This window comes from Natator depressus, chromosome 5, assembly GCF_965152275.1.
Source record: "Natator depressus isolate rNatDep1 chromosome 5, rNatDep2.hap1, whole genome shotgun sequence".
Taxonomy (NCBI): Eukaryota; Metazoa; Chordata; order Testudines; family Cheloniidae; genus Natator; species Natator depressus.
This window is the reverse complement of record NC_134238.1, coordinates 126488645-126503663: the sequence shown is the minus strand read 5'-3', so window position 1 is coordinate 126503663 and position 15019 is coordinate 126488645. Positions and strand designations below refer to the sequence as shown.

General features: G+C 38.0%; 1 protein-coding gene across 3 annotated transcripts in view; it reads left to right on the top strand.

Annotated features, from left to right (window-relative positions):
• The window catches only part of LOC141987820 (protein regulator of cytokinesis 1-like), a 39071-nt gene extending 27334 nt beyond the window's left edge, over nt 1–11737 (top strand). The window contains exons 7-13 of one of the 3 annotated variants that reach the window (XM_074953604.1): nt 1158–1294; nt 2365–2460; nt 3827–3964; nt 5777–5866; nt 7301–7411; nt 9538–9651; nt 10846–11737. In XM_074953604.1, the coding sequence (XP_074809705.1) occupies nt 1158–1294; nt 2365–2460; nt 3827–3964; nt 5777–5866; nt 7301–7411; nt 9538–9651; nt 10846–10917 (758 nt within the window). In that variant the 3' untranslated portion in view covers nt 10918–11737. The remainder of the gene's footprint in view (nt 1–1157; nt 1295–2364; nt 2461–3826; nt 3965–5776; nt 5867–7300; nt 7412–9537; nt 9652–10845) is intronic. The other 2 variants (XM_074953602.1, XM_074953603.1) reach the window with 2 other exon arrangements.
• The last annotated feature ends 3282 nt before the right edge of the window (nt 11738–15019 follow it).

Sequence of the window (15019 nt, the reverse complement as noted above, 5' to 3'; positions counted from 1 at the left end):
TATTTACCCTCAGACTTTGTTTTATTAGGCTAAACAAGCCAAGCTCCTTAAGTTTCCACTTGTAAGGTAGGTTTTTCCATTTCTCGGATCATCCTAGTCGCCCTTCTCTGTACCGGTTTCAGTTTGAATTAATCTTTCTCAAACGTGGGAGACCAGAATTGCACACAGTATTCCAGATGAGATCTCACCAGTGCCTTGTTCAATGGTAATACACTCCCCTATCTCTACTGGAAATACCTTACGTGATGCATCCTATGATTGCATTAGCCTTTTTCATGGTTGCATCACATTGGGAGCTTGTAGTCCTCTTGTGATAGACCAAGCAGTGCTGGATAAATTTTTATAGTGGGGGTGCTGAGAGCCCTTGAACCAAACTGTAAACCCTGGATATAATGGAAACCACTTCAAGCCAGGGGGTGTGGCAGCACCCCTAGTTCCAGCACCTATAGATAGATCAATACATCCAAGTCTTTCTCTGCATCCTCTGTCATTTCCAACTGATCTGTCCCCGACTTATGGCAAAAATTCTTGTTGTTAGTCCCTAAGTGTATGACCTTGCACTAGTAAATTTCATGTACTCCAGATTTGCCTAGAATAGTGGCTGTGTACCATTAGCCATTTTATCAGCTGGTTTCCCTCCGTCTTTTTTTCTATACATGAAAGAAATGTTCAGTGATGGCTATTTATTAAATAGTGTATTTCCCCAAACCAACCAGAATAAGTGTCTTCATACTCTAGTCTTATAAACGGCATTACTCCAGAGTTCACTATAACAAGCAAATGCGGTGCTAGGGATTGTATCCTCATTGACCAGCTGGAAAAGAGCAAAGCAGGATAGCCCTGAAACAGTGGACTTTTGGAATTAAAACATCCTATTTATTGGGGAGGGAGGAGCTACTTGGAACTGAGCCTAGAGTCACAGACCTTGGCAGGGTTTTGGATTAGCAATAAAACCAGGAGAGTTATGCTAGGTAAATCCTTAAAGGGTTCACTTAAATGCATTATTAAATTACTTATTTCTTAAATTACTAGAGCTTTGGTGTCCACTATGCAACTAGTACTGAAAAGCTCAAATCACAACTATTTTGTATGTGAGTAACTTTGCAGAAATATGTTATACCACAAATAATGAATAAACTAAATTTTTTCAACTCCAGATAACTTTACAGAAGATTTGTTGAACCAACATGATGAGGAAGTTATGAAAATGAAACTCCGTTATGAGAAAAACAAGGCTTTATATGATGGCATTGCTAAATGGGAAGCTACCTGGAAACAGTTCATGGAGTTGGAGGTACCAGTTACTGGAAATTAGTTTACTCTAAGGCTTTGCTTGAGCAAGGGTAGTGATGCCACTAAGTGGAAGAATTGTGTACTGCAACTTAAATTGATGGGGCACAATTTCTAAAGAGCAGTGGGCTAGTGATAAACAACATCAGCAGAAAAAGGCTGTTGGGTTGGGGAAAAGGCTATTGGGGTTGGGAAATCGGGTCAAGTAAATTTACAAAATCTGAACAGCTACAAAAGTGACTGTTCATAATAACTTTCAGAGGGAGTCTAAGTAGAATTCCCATTAAAGATGGGCAATCTTGAGGGTTAGCATTCTCCTTAGTGAGATTTATCTTTTGACTTCACAATATCAAAATAACCCCAGTGGTATGTCAGTTGTAGGTCCTATTTATCCATGCTAAACTTAAGGGAAGCTGGATGACATATCAGTATTTGACAAATGTCAACATATGTTCCAAGTGCAAGTTGGTATCTAAAGCATTTTGGGTTTTAGTTTTACAAGACCTGTTTAGGAGTGTTGTCAGCACATGTTCTTGTCAAATAACTAATCTGATAAATCTTAATTGTTTCATGGTGCACTTAAGAATCTTTCTTCATTACGCTGAATATATTTTAATTTTTTTTTTCCAAAGAGGGCAAGTGCTGTAAATTAATATTGCTATTAAAAGACCTTTTCTCCTTTAATTTTTATCTTATGACTTGGTGAGGCAGCCTGTTGCCACTTACAGCCATCTGGGCTCGAACAATTTCCAAGCATCCTTGTCTCATGTTCATGTAAATGCTGTGTTTTAGTGCTGAGGAAATACCTTTCATTCTTTTGTAGCAGATAAATGACTTACAAGTCATCATTGATGGTCTCTTCAGAGAAAGGAGTTATTTTGCTGATCATTCCTGAAATAATGGATTGAATAAGTGAAACTTCCCTAGCATTAAGTACAGAATAGTCTGTTCTGTGGGAACTGTAATGAATTCTATTCCTACTTGGTGTTGCTCCTGAAGGCCCTTTGCCATTCTGGAAGGGAAAAAAAAGGCTTGAAGTATATGTTCACATTTCAGTAAATTTATTTTGTTCAGAAAAAATCCACAAATCCAAATAGATTAGTTAACAGAGGTGGCACTCTACTGAAAGAAGAGAGAGAACGCTCAAAGATCCACAAGCTGTTAACAAAGGTAAGCCCTACCACAGCTGGCATGTATGCACTCTTGAAATTAAGAGTTAAAATTCAGTCGTTTCAATACTATCTAAGCAAACTTGTCTGAGTTGATGGAACATAATATGCTATTGTTACAGTTCTCTCTTAATAGGCTGGATGCTGAGTCAGTTCATTTGCCATGTGATAGATCTGATTTCCATAACACTCCAGAAATCCTAATGCTTAAGGGATAGAAACTGAACTAAATACAATTCCTTCTAATAATGTCGATCCACTTTTGTGGTGATGGTCACCCTTAAACATACTTAAGTGTGAACAAACTTTAAATCAATGCTTAGTCCCCCTTTTTAGATGCTAAAAAAACCCCCCACTCAGCAGCCTACAAGGGAGTGTCAGCCTTCAACCTGTTAAACTGCCTGCACAATACTAAATGCCTGTTCAAGGAGTCAAGATGGGTGTCAATTAAATGTCACTTTGCTGGGTAACACTTTGTAAAACATCTGTCCTGAACTACTGAAACTTCTGATGCTCATCCTCAGTTGGTCTGATATACAGCAGCTAAATTCATGCTCTGGCAATGTCCAGTCCTTCATTTATCGTGAATGCTTCCAGGTCTTTCTCCACCTCAAATTTCTTGGTGTTTTTTTTAGCTAGCGTAACGTAAGGCAAATGAAAAGGCCTGGAACTGTGCTTTTAGCCTCACAGTGAGGCAAGACATGAAATACTTTAAAAGGATATATTCAGCATGTTTTCGAGTATTACACCTACTAGTTCTACAAGAAAAAAGAAAAGGAGTACTTGTGGCACCTTAGAGACTAACAAATCGGATGAAGTGAGCTGTAGCTCACGAAAGCTTATGCTCTAATAAATTTGTTAGTCTCTAAGGTGCCACAAGTACTCCTTTTCTTTTTACAGATACAGACTAACACGGCTGCTACTCTGAAACCTGTCATTATGCAAGGCATCTAGTTCTGCAAGCGGTACCTAACAGTAATATAATTAAAATATTTGAGAAAAATCTGTTCAGTTTTGTTCAGTTGTTAAGCATTTGAACAAAACTAAACAATACTGTGCTTGCTTAAATTTCTGACAATTTGTAGTTTTACAATCACTACTATTTTAGAAGTATTTCTCTTTCCAACTGCTGTGTGGCAGTTGCACATAATTATATAGGTATATACCACACAGCAGGTGAAATAAAAATACTTCTAAAATAGTAGTGATTGTAAAACTACCAATTGACAGTTTTAAGCAAGTGCAGTACCTGAAGGAACCTGTTTCTACCTCTCTGAAATTAACCAGGCCTCAAGCTGACTGTCCTAAGCTGCTCAAATGGATAATGAAATACATGCAAACTACCTTTTTTTCATTTGCAAACTTAGTTGGGAGAAGAACTGAAAAGGAGCATTGAAAGCTGGGAAAAAGAACAAGGCTGCAACTTCCTGATCGAGGGTCAAAGGTTCCTGGACTACATGGCAAATCAGTGGGAACAGCACAAACTTAAAAAGGAACAAGAGAGAGTGAGTTTGTTTTTTCTTAAAAGTAGACAAGGGATTGGTACTACACTACAGTAGAACCTCAGCATTACGAACACCAGAGTTATGAACTGACAGGTCAACCACACACCTCATTTGGAACCAGATGTATGCAATCAGGCAGCAGCAGAGACTAAAAAAGTGCCAGTACACTACAGTACTGTGATAAATGTAAATTACTAAAAAGATGTAGGGAAAGATTTATTTTTATTTTTTTTTAAGATTTGACAAGGTAAGGAACCTGTTTCTGTGCTTGTTTCATTTAAAAAGAGTTAAAAGCAGCATTTTTCTTCTGCATAGTAAAATTTCAAAGCTGTATTAAGTAAATGTTCCGTTGTAAACTTTTGAAAGAATAACCATAACGTTTTGTTCCGAGTTACAATCTCCATTCCCGAGGTGTTCATAACTCTGAGGTTCTACTGTAGTTTCAGTTAATTTTAACATAATTCTTCATACTGGCTATCTCCAAAGGCCTTCATGAAGTAATAAATGATGGAGGGGCTTTGGTGGGGTAACATCTAGCCAAATATAGTGTGACAGGCAAATATCTGTGTGAATGGCATGTTGTCGGTGCTGTTAGAATACAAATTATGCATGCCCTTGTGCCCTTGAATGTTTAATTTAGATCTCTTGATGGGAAATGTGGACCCTAGGGTACTGGGAGTTTCTGCTGCCCCCTATTGGCTTCAGACCAACAGGTTATTTGAAAAGCCCCTTGTTTAACTGTGCAGCAGCTTTGTAATCAACTACTGTTAAGGGGTTCAAGTCATTTACGAATGTGATCCAATGGCTAAGCGAAGAATTAGGGTAGGATTTTCAAGAGCTCTTCTCTCATTGAAGTCAATCACATGCCTTATTTCCTCAAATGATTTGCCAACACGAAACTGGTTAGCAGTGCGCCTAGTAGCAGTCTGGGGTAGCCAGCTTCCAAACAGCTATAGCAACCTGCTTCTGGACCAGCGTGGCCTCCTTCATATGGGTGTCCTGACTATGGAGGGACAGGGAAAGCTGCTCCAAGCTCTAGAAACGTTACTTTCTTCACATGAAAGTTCTGCACCCACAGCTGGTCATTCCAGGTCTGTGATCCCAACAGTTGGTTTCTGTGGCTGTAATGCAGAAGTGCCAGTCTACATAGGGGGCATCAACAGCTATATTGAGAGTCACAAGCAGCACCAGCCAATTGGATTCTGCCATGTTCGTATTGTCGTCCTCTGCCAGGTGCATTTGGTGGGTCTGAAAATGCCACCAAAAGGTCCACCAGCATCTCATGGATGCTCTGCCTGCTTCCCTACAGGAGTGAAACTGCAAGCAAGACAAGTTTTTCAAATAGTGCCTCATTTTCACGTTGCTGGCTCCAGTTGCTGAGAGTGTGCACAGCCAAAAAATGCTCCCCTGGATGTGTTAGTGGGCTGCAACAACTTCTAGTAGTGCCATATGGGATGGACAGTCAAGTTTTTTCCATAGTGCACCATGAACCAAGGGCTAGAGCAGCTACAGGTGGGGAAGGTGCTCGGAAGCCTGAGTTAGGCTGGTTTGACTTGACTCTGAATAGTGCATTATGGGTGTGACTGCGTGTGTGTTCAGATTCTCAGAAGTTATAAACCAAGGGTGAGTAATCCATGTGGGTACTCCAGGTCAGGCTTAGAAACATCGAGCCTGTGGGGTCAAGTCCCCACAGACTTGTGCTGACATTACTGTGTAGACATAGTCATGTCATAATTGGAAAATTTTAGCGAGTTAGTGCACTCCTTCAATATGCATACCAGTGAAATAAAATTTAAGTCTTTTGTGTTGCAGTTAACGAAGAAGGAAGATTCTGCAGTTCTGAAAACACCCATGAAAAGACATGCTGGCTCAACCACTCAAACTCCCCTTAAGACAAGGAAGGCAAGTATATGGTCTTTCGAAACATACAATAGAACCTCAGAGTTACAAACACCAGAGTTAGGAACTTAGCAGTCAACCATGTACCTCATTTGGAACCAGAAGTGCGCAATCAGGTAGCAGCAGAGACCAGAAAAAGCAAATACAGTGCAGTACTGTGTTAAACATAAACTACTTTAAAAAGGGGGGGGTTAAAAATATTTGACAAGGCAAGGAAACTGTTTCTGTGCTGGTTTAATTTAAATTAAGATGGTTAAAAGCAGCATTTTTTTTTTCTGCATAGTAAAGTTTCAAAGCTGTATTAAGTCACTGTTCAGTTGTAAACTTTTAAAAGAACAAACATAAGATTTTGTTCAGAGTTACGAGCATCTCAGGAATGGAGGTTGTTTGTAACTCTGAATAAAATCTTATGTTTGTTCTTTTAAAAGTTTACAACTGAACAGTGACTTAATACAGCTTTGAAACTTTACTATGCAGAAAAAAAATGCTGCTTTTAACCATCTTAATTTAAATTAAACCAGCACAGAAACAGTTTCCTTGCCTTGTCAAATCTGAGGTTCTACATTATAGAGACAATGACAAATATCCATAGGGAAAAGGGTATTATGGATTTCCCTCTGCCTGGCTTCTGCCATTAATAATTCATGCAAGTAACTTCTAGGTCAGTTCTGAATCAAATCGCCTTATGTCACCTGGTGCTCTCCCAGACAATTGTTACTTGTCTCCTTGCTTATTCTGAAAGATGAAGGAAAAAGACACTGGCTCAAACTTTTTTCTAGTTATTAAAATTGGTATATTCTGTTGTAATTATAGATACCTTTGTAATCAATTCTTAATTTTAAAAAAGCTGCAAAAGTATTTGAAAATGTGAGTAGGACTGCATTGTTCGTGGAAGAAAATCATAAGAATTCATTCCTCCTCCTTCATTAGGAGATAAAAATGAGTTTGAAAAAGTCTCTGTAAAACTGAGACCCTATACCTAGGGGAGAACTGGAGTTCAGTCTTAGCAACTTTGAGCCAGTAGATATTACTGTTTTCTTCTGATAGCTATGCCAGCTTTGGAGTGCTATGGGAAAGTGAGGTTCATTGCTTTGTTGGGGATGAGTGAGCTAGAAAAGGGACAGATTTACTGGAGACCTTCAAGTTGTTGGCAGGATTGGTGGTTTAAAGAAGCAAAACGACACAAACTTAATATAGTCTAGGTTTGAAATGGCAGGAAGCCAGTAATGGATGAGGCATCAGGCATAGCTTCTCTGGAGAAAAACTGTACAGAAGTTCTGTATTTAAACAAAACTTGGCATACCTTCCAGAAACTAGTCTGAAATGTTTTGTCACCTCATAGATGCTGCTGGAATTAAAGGTCAGCATGCCCTTTACTATCCTAACTTTTGTGTATTTAATGTTAGAAATCTGAAGCTTCTCATTTTTAATCTTTAGTTACATGGAGTCACAAATTTAACTGTGCTGCGGGCAGCCAGCTGCATCAGTCTGACCAGCACGGGTACATGTCCTGCAGCTGTTGCCAGAACACCTATTCCAGTTTGTAAGGTGAGTAAAGCTCTTGGGTTGATTTTACTGTAGTTATTCTCAATAATAAAAGCCCTTCTTGTGGGCCCAGAAGAAGTGATACTATCCCTATTTTTATGCAGGGCTCAAGCCCTGAAAATTTGTATATGTGTACACATACATAAAACTTGAATATTAACTATAAAGGTTTGACTGAACTTATTTTTCCACTTTAACAGCCATGTAATTTTTCTGGCAAAAGTGTTCAGTGTTTAAAAAGCTATACTAGAAACAAACTGCTATTCAGTTAAACCTCAACTTTCACTCTGTCAAAGTGAAGACTACAAATGTTTGGTAAATGGTTATGAAAACCTCCAGTTCACCTTTAAGTTGACTTCTGTTGAAGTTCCAGCATTTACTGTCTTATTATACCCTTTCTTTCCTTAGTCTTGTAACTTGTACACAAGCTGTCAAAGAAAAGCAGTCTCTGTCTAGTGAGAGAAATAATTCCAGGGGAAAATGTCCCATGATATGAGTTGTGTCAGAAACAACCTGGTCAGTTGTCATTTGTCTAATTGCTGGATGGGTGACTTCACATCACATTTCAAGGACCTATTCAGGGTACATTCTTTTGCACGTAACCATCAATTTTCCACTTGTAAGTTCTTTGGAAAGTACAAATGAAAACCTTTTCCCTCAACCAAGCACACTAATTGTAGTATTGCATAGGAGTGTTGGACTTAATATCTTATATAGATGTTAATTTCTATGGGAGGAGCAATAAGTGACATCCATTTTTTTTCAACAAGTGAGGGAGCAATAGGTCGAACTTGACAATACTTCTTCAAATAGAATGGTTCAGTTTTTTAGTTTCAATACCTTAACTTATCAAACTGGCATCCAGTGCTCTAGCATGCTATCAATGTGACTGTCTGCACATGTAGAGGAAGCAGAGTTCTCCATTCCCCTCTCCAGTCTTCTGGGACTTGAGGTCATAAAAATATTGAAGTTGGGGATATAGAAGTAACCACATCCATTCTTGGACCAGGACAAGTGGATGTTTCTTCCAAACTTCTTGACTTTCCCAGCAGGACTTAAATCTTCTAATGGAAACTTTCAGGCCACAAAGCCAGAATACAAGTGCATTCCTTACAGGGTTATAAACTTTAAGAAAATTTTTCTGTATTATCAACTTTTAACAGGCAAAATATAGACTTTAAAAGACTAATATTTGTGATGAACAAGTTGAGATTAATTGGAAAGTAAAAACTTCTTTATTTTTTCCTTTTTGGAGTTAAAAGTTGACCCGTTTGTTCCTCATCCTTAGCCAGCACAGTCGGTCTCAAATGACGTAAATTCTAGTATGTGGAGCAGCTGCTGTGAAGGTCCCTGGGAAAATATATGAATTCATATTTTATGCTACAAGTTAACTGTCAAGATCAATGAATGCCTCCATTATGAGAAAAATTACAGATAAGGAAACTAGCTCTTAATTCTAACGTTAATACAGGCTTTGATCTTAAAGATTAATGGCTTTCAGGCAGCTGCTTTGGGTCAAATTGAAGTGGTTGGTTGTCAAGAGGATGACTGAATAATCTGACTGAAGTTTCTAGCACTTACTGCCTATAGTAGTATTAATGGGAGCAGCATGGTTAAAGCCCCTTCGTTAGGTAAGAATTGATAGAAGTCAAACCCTTACTGCAGTATAAGGGAAAGTAACACCAAAGATCTGAGTCACCCATGCCACTTCATAGATGCATGTTTTACAAGGTTCACGATGAATGGATATAAAAGGAGAGAGGAAGGATGGCCTTATGGTTAAAACACTGAAATGTCTCAACCTGGATTCAATTCCTAGATCTGTTTCAGACTTCTTCTGTGACCTAGGGCAAGTTACTTAATCACTTTGCCTTGATCGACATCTGTAAAATGGGGATGTTTTCTAAAATAGAGGTATTAGTGACATAAAGTCCAGTTACAAAAGTTTAAATTAGGCTAGTTTTTGCTCCTAATTATTACTTTTTATCATTAAATACACATTAACTGAGCTGATTCTCCACCTGATGATTCTACATCTTCTTGGTCAGAGATCTGGTACTTTTTAATCAAGGTTGTACATAATCTGTAGTATAAAAGCTCACTAGACATAATGACATTACATTTTGCAGACACCATCTAAAAGCACACCACCAGATTCCCTGCAGCAAGCACGATTACAAGAGGGCAAAGAAAACCAGCAAACCAGCAAATCAAATAATCAATTCAGCTATTTAGACTTCACGGTATGTGTCTTATTTTTGTCTGACTTTAAAATATAGTCTAACTTTAGAGAGGTGAGTAGAAAACTGACTAGATTTGGATGAGATTAGGTGGTGGGCATATAGAAAACTACATTCTTAGATATTTTAAATTTACCCAAGGGACAGGAAACTAAATCCTCAAGTTCTATGCCACTCTGAGGAATCTAACAAATTCTGTTTTAAAGATATTGTCCAGAGAGCTCTCAAAAAGCAGTTCAGGGTTACCCAATACATACTGAGAGCATGGGGATCAAGATTCCACAGCTAATTGAGGACTAACCAAGGAGTAACAGGATGCTGGACAGAAAGGGTAGCTATAGATAGGAACTCTGACAGCATGAAACTTTGGAGCAGGGGATTTATGGATTTATTTTATTACCTGTCTTCATATCTCAAAGAAGGGTTTTGTTAAGATGTCTTTCTGGTGAAAACTAAAATCTGAGCAGCGTGCGGGAAATGTAATGACTTCCAAGGTTTTTGCTTATTTAGGGGATAACAAATGCATTTCAGTTCAGAAAATGAACTGAAATTTAGTCCTGGGAGCAAGGCAGCAACAATCAGAAAAAGCTCACTAATCAGAAAAAGGGTTTGGTGGAGGGATAGCTCTAGTGAACAGACTGGGCTGTGTTAGTAGTGTGATGGAAACCACACAACAGCATTACTTGCTTAAGGCAGTTGTTAAATCTTCTTGGGAATATGTGGTATTGGTCACCATATAACAAATGGTATTACTGCATCCTCAACTGCAGAGTTGGACAAAAGTCCAGGTCAGAAAAAAACAAGGAAAGGATCAAAAGAGGGCACTCTAACTGGATTAAGCTAGCAACATATGATTTTTAACAGCTGTATTAAAACATAAATGAGTAAGTTCTTAAATAAAAACACAAATCAAGGGAAGTGGAGTGGGGGGAGAAATCAGGCAGGACCCACTTCATTTAAATAGCAAAAATACATTCAGTAAAATATTGGTGAAGGGAAGTGAGCCAGGCTAAGTTTGAAAGAAGCATAGACTTCCTTTTGCAAAAGACAACTGAGAATTATGGTAAAGCAGGAAGATGGGGTTGTCCTACCTAGATCACTTTAATTGGGTGGGTGTACCACTGACTGTGCTGTGATTATATAGTAATGTTGTCTTGTTACTACTTAATCTTCCTACAATTTCTTAAATATTTTCAGAAAGATCTTTCAAAGAAAACTAGCAATACCAGTGAGATTTTCAATTCTACAGTAAATGAGAACAGATATTAAGGATCCTGCTGCTGCACCCTCTGAAATGCCGGAATAACTCATTTCTTTGTGGCACTTGAGCGCTTTTAACTATTTTCATAGACTTGGGAGAGAAGACAACTTATGCTGTACCCTTGATGCTAGTGCCTTGACTAACTCTGGCAAATGCAGCAAGTCGAAAGGATTTGTGTGGTACCACAACTGTACCTTGAACTCTATTTCCTAGCTAGAAAATAAAAATAGAAAGTAGCACTTAAAAGTAACATGTTGAATTAGTGAGTTTTTAAAATGCTCCAACCAAACTTCTGCAAGTCTTAGTGTACAGTTCAAGTATTTACCTTGTCTTTCTTTATTGGTGTGGCTGCATGATATTGAACTGGCTCATTTTTTTTTTTACTGATCAGCATTTGTTTTTTCTAGAGTGCTAACATAATCCTTTTTTAAAAAAATATTTATATTCAAGCCTTTGAACTGTCTCAACTCTTTCATGAAGTTCAGACTTGCAGGTTTCATGTACTTAATTATTCTGTCTAATTGTTGTACCCTGTCAAGCAATTAACTTTCAAACCTTGGTGCTTTTTAAGCAAGTCTATGCAGGCAATTATGAAGCTAGAAAAAAAAAAGAACACACATAAAACCCTTAGTTGAAGTGAAGTGATCACAATCCCTAATCATCTGAACTGCTCAGTGCAACATTGTTTAATTTCTCTTTTACTTGATTGTATTAATATCATGCCTTGGACTGAAAATGTACCTTCACATTAGTGCTCAACTGCTTTGAGACGATCTGGATAATGCTGTGGCTAGAATAAAAACGTGTTCAATTATTTCTTAATGTATATAGTCTGATTCTGAAAAGCAATTGAAATAATAAAAATGTGTTGTGCTCTTAAATAAAAAGCTGTACTAGTCAAGATGTCTGTTTTCAATGGGATACCACTTCCTGGTTCTGAAGAAAATCTCATTTGCAAAACACATTGTTGTTTTGTATGCTGTTTTGTAACTAAAAGGGAACAGCTGGCATTCATAAATTAAAAATAGTAATTTGTCTGAGGAGACATTTCATTGTGCATTAGTAAACTTTAAAAGCAAATTTGGAAATTGATCAATATTGAATTTTACTCATGCTGTGTATTTTTTTTCTTGAAGTAGAATACTTCAAAAACAATGAGGAGTCCAGTGGCACCTTAAAGACTAACATTTATTTGGGCATAAGCTTTCGTGGGTAAAAAACCCCACTTCAGATGCATGGAGTGAAAATTACAGATACAGGCAGGGTGGATTTGATTTAAATCACTCATCAGTTACTTCCAAATTTCAACAGCATCAGCAATAAAACAGCTATTTCCCTGCATTTTGTTCAAGGCTACAGAAATAGGCTTCAGGGTACTCAGCATGTGTTCAACATTTCTCTTAAACCCAATGTTGAGATCTTTGGCTGTGACAGTGCCATCTATTTTATCATGATTCTTCACAAACTGTCATCAGATTAGGCCAGTTCTTGATATAGTGCTCAAAACAGTCCACTACTGGGTTCCATCGTACGTCTTGTGGGAGAGTTGGCTTGGTTCCTCCCACTTTTTTCAGAGCAGCTGCTGCAAAGTGGTTGTTATGGAGAAGTATTTTGCAATTTCAACAACATTAGCCTTTATTTCTAGAACACTGAAGTCTTTGGCTAGGAGGTGCATCAAATGAGCATTGCAACCATATGTTATTAGCTTGGGACTCTCTTCACTCTCTTCTAAATAATTTCTTCTCATCTTGGATACATTTGCAACATTGTCTGTGACCAAGCTGCGTACTGGACATTTGAATTTTTTCCCCCCACAGTTTGTTATAGCTTTTATTGCTACTTCTTCTAAGTATTCTGCTGTGTGTGCATTTCCTGATGTATCAGTTGTTTTTGTAAGGAAGACATTCCCTTCTACTGTTGTCACACAAGCACAAACAGGATCATGGTGGACATTGCTGCACCCATCAAGACTCAGGTTAACAATTTCACCCTCTAGACCTTTTGCACACTGCTCAATTTCTCTTTCATACACTTTATCCAGCAATTTGCCTGCAATATCTGCTCTGTTGGGTGGACTGTATCCTGGTCTTAATGACTGAACCTTGTTAATGAAATATGGGTTCTCAGTCATACAGACAGGAGAGTTTGTTGCATAAACAAACAGGGCAATTTTTTCCATCAATTACCTCTTTTTGTAATCTGCTGGTTATCTTATCTTATCTATGGTTGGTTTTGGATGATGGAGTTTGTTTGGTTTTTTTTTGGCTACAGGTGATATACTGACATTATGTGATTATGTGACATACGTAATGTAACTGAAACGCTATCATTGGCAGATAACTCTAAAACTATAGAAAATGATGGTAATCTTGAAGGTGGATAGTCCTCAGAATCCTGTATGTTGAGGATGGATTCTCCTAAACAAAATAAGTCAATGCAATTATTTAATTATTACTGCCATACTGCTAATTTAGTATTACTGATTGCATTCACTGACACTCAGTACTACTTTAAAGGTGAAATTGTAAAAGAAAGATCTGCCTATTTCAGCTATTTATTTTTTAATCACAACTTCATCATCTTTAACACAGCTTCCTCCTGAGAAGGGACACTTCTCATGATGTTGTTTCATTGGAGCAACCAGGCCTTGCATTTCTTTGTTGCACAGTTTGCATTTTGCACACTTGCCTGTCTTACCCACAGGCAACTTCATTAAAATATTGGAACTTCATTAAAATATTCCCAAACTGGGTCCCTTATACAGCCTGTTGCCATTGTAAGTTTTCCCTTCTAGTGAGAGAATGGTATGGTAGATCTCAGATCAATGAAGGCTACACTCAGAAAGACCTCAAGACTTCTGGAATATGCTGCTCAAACAGTTTCACTTTTGTTTCTACTGCCTGTCCCTCCCTTCTCACATTTATTTATCTCCAGACTTCTTGTCCAGATCTATTCCACCCGCAACAATCTTCTATTCATTGAACTTTTTGAAACTTTGCACTTTTAGAGAGAGATAAGGGATTGACTCTGTGTACACAAATTTGCAGAGACGCAATAGGGTTGAGGTCTGTTATTTCTCACCTCTTCTTTATTTGTTTAAAACCCTTTTTTGCTGTTAACAAGCATGTTATCTCTGCAGACACAAATCCACAGTTTGAGAACTGCAAAACTAAGCATCTCTGATGGTGTCTTTTAGACTGAGTACTGCGTCCCATTGGGTAGATGGAAAGATTAACCTCATAAGATTGGGTCCCTAATCCATGAACTATTGGAACTCATTTACAAAACTTTTCTTAAAAACATTACATGAATATATTGTCTCATACTATAGAATTAAAATGTATAATCTCTATTCCATGATGAGACATTACAGCTCAAAGATATATCTTTATCTTTAGATTGGAATTTTTTGATGAGGTTTTTGGAGGAAAAAACCTCATCAAAAAATTCCAATTTAAATAAAATAATTTGATTTAAAAAATCATTGATTTTTATCCACCCTGGGTACAGGCATAAATATACTGGTACATGAAGAGAAAGGAATTACCTTACAAGTGGAGAACCAGTGTTAACAAGGCCAATTCAGTCAGGGTGGATGTGGTCCACTCCCAATAATTGAGGAGGAGGTGTCAATACCAAGAGAGGGAAAATTGCTTTTGTAGTGAGCCAGCCACTCCCAGTCCCTATTCAAGCCCAAATTAATGGTGTTAAGTTTGCAAATAAATTGTAGCTCTGCAGGTTCTCTTTGAAGTCTATTTTTCAAGTTTTTTTGGAGAAGGATGGCTACTTTTAAATCTGTTATTGAATGCCCAGCAAGATTGAAGTGTTTTCCCACTGGCTTTTGTATGTTATCATTCCTGATGTCTGATTTGTGTCCATTTATTCTTTTACGTAGGGACTGTCCAGTTTGGCCAATGTACATGGCAGAGGGGCATTGCTGGCACATGATGGCATGTATCACATTAGTAGATGTACAGGTGAATGAGCCCCTGATGGTGTGGCTGGATCCTATGATGGTGTTGCTAGAGTAGATATGGGGACAGAGTAGGCGACAGGGTTTGTTACAGGGATTGGTTCCTGGGTTAGTGTTTCTGTGGTGTGTAGTTGCTG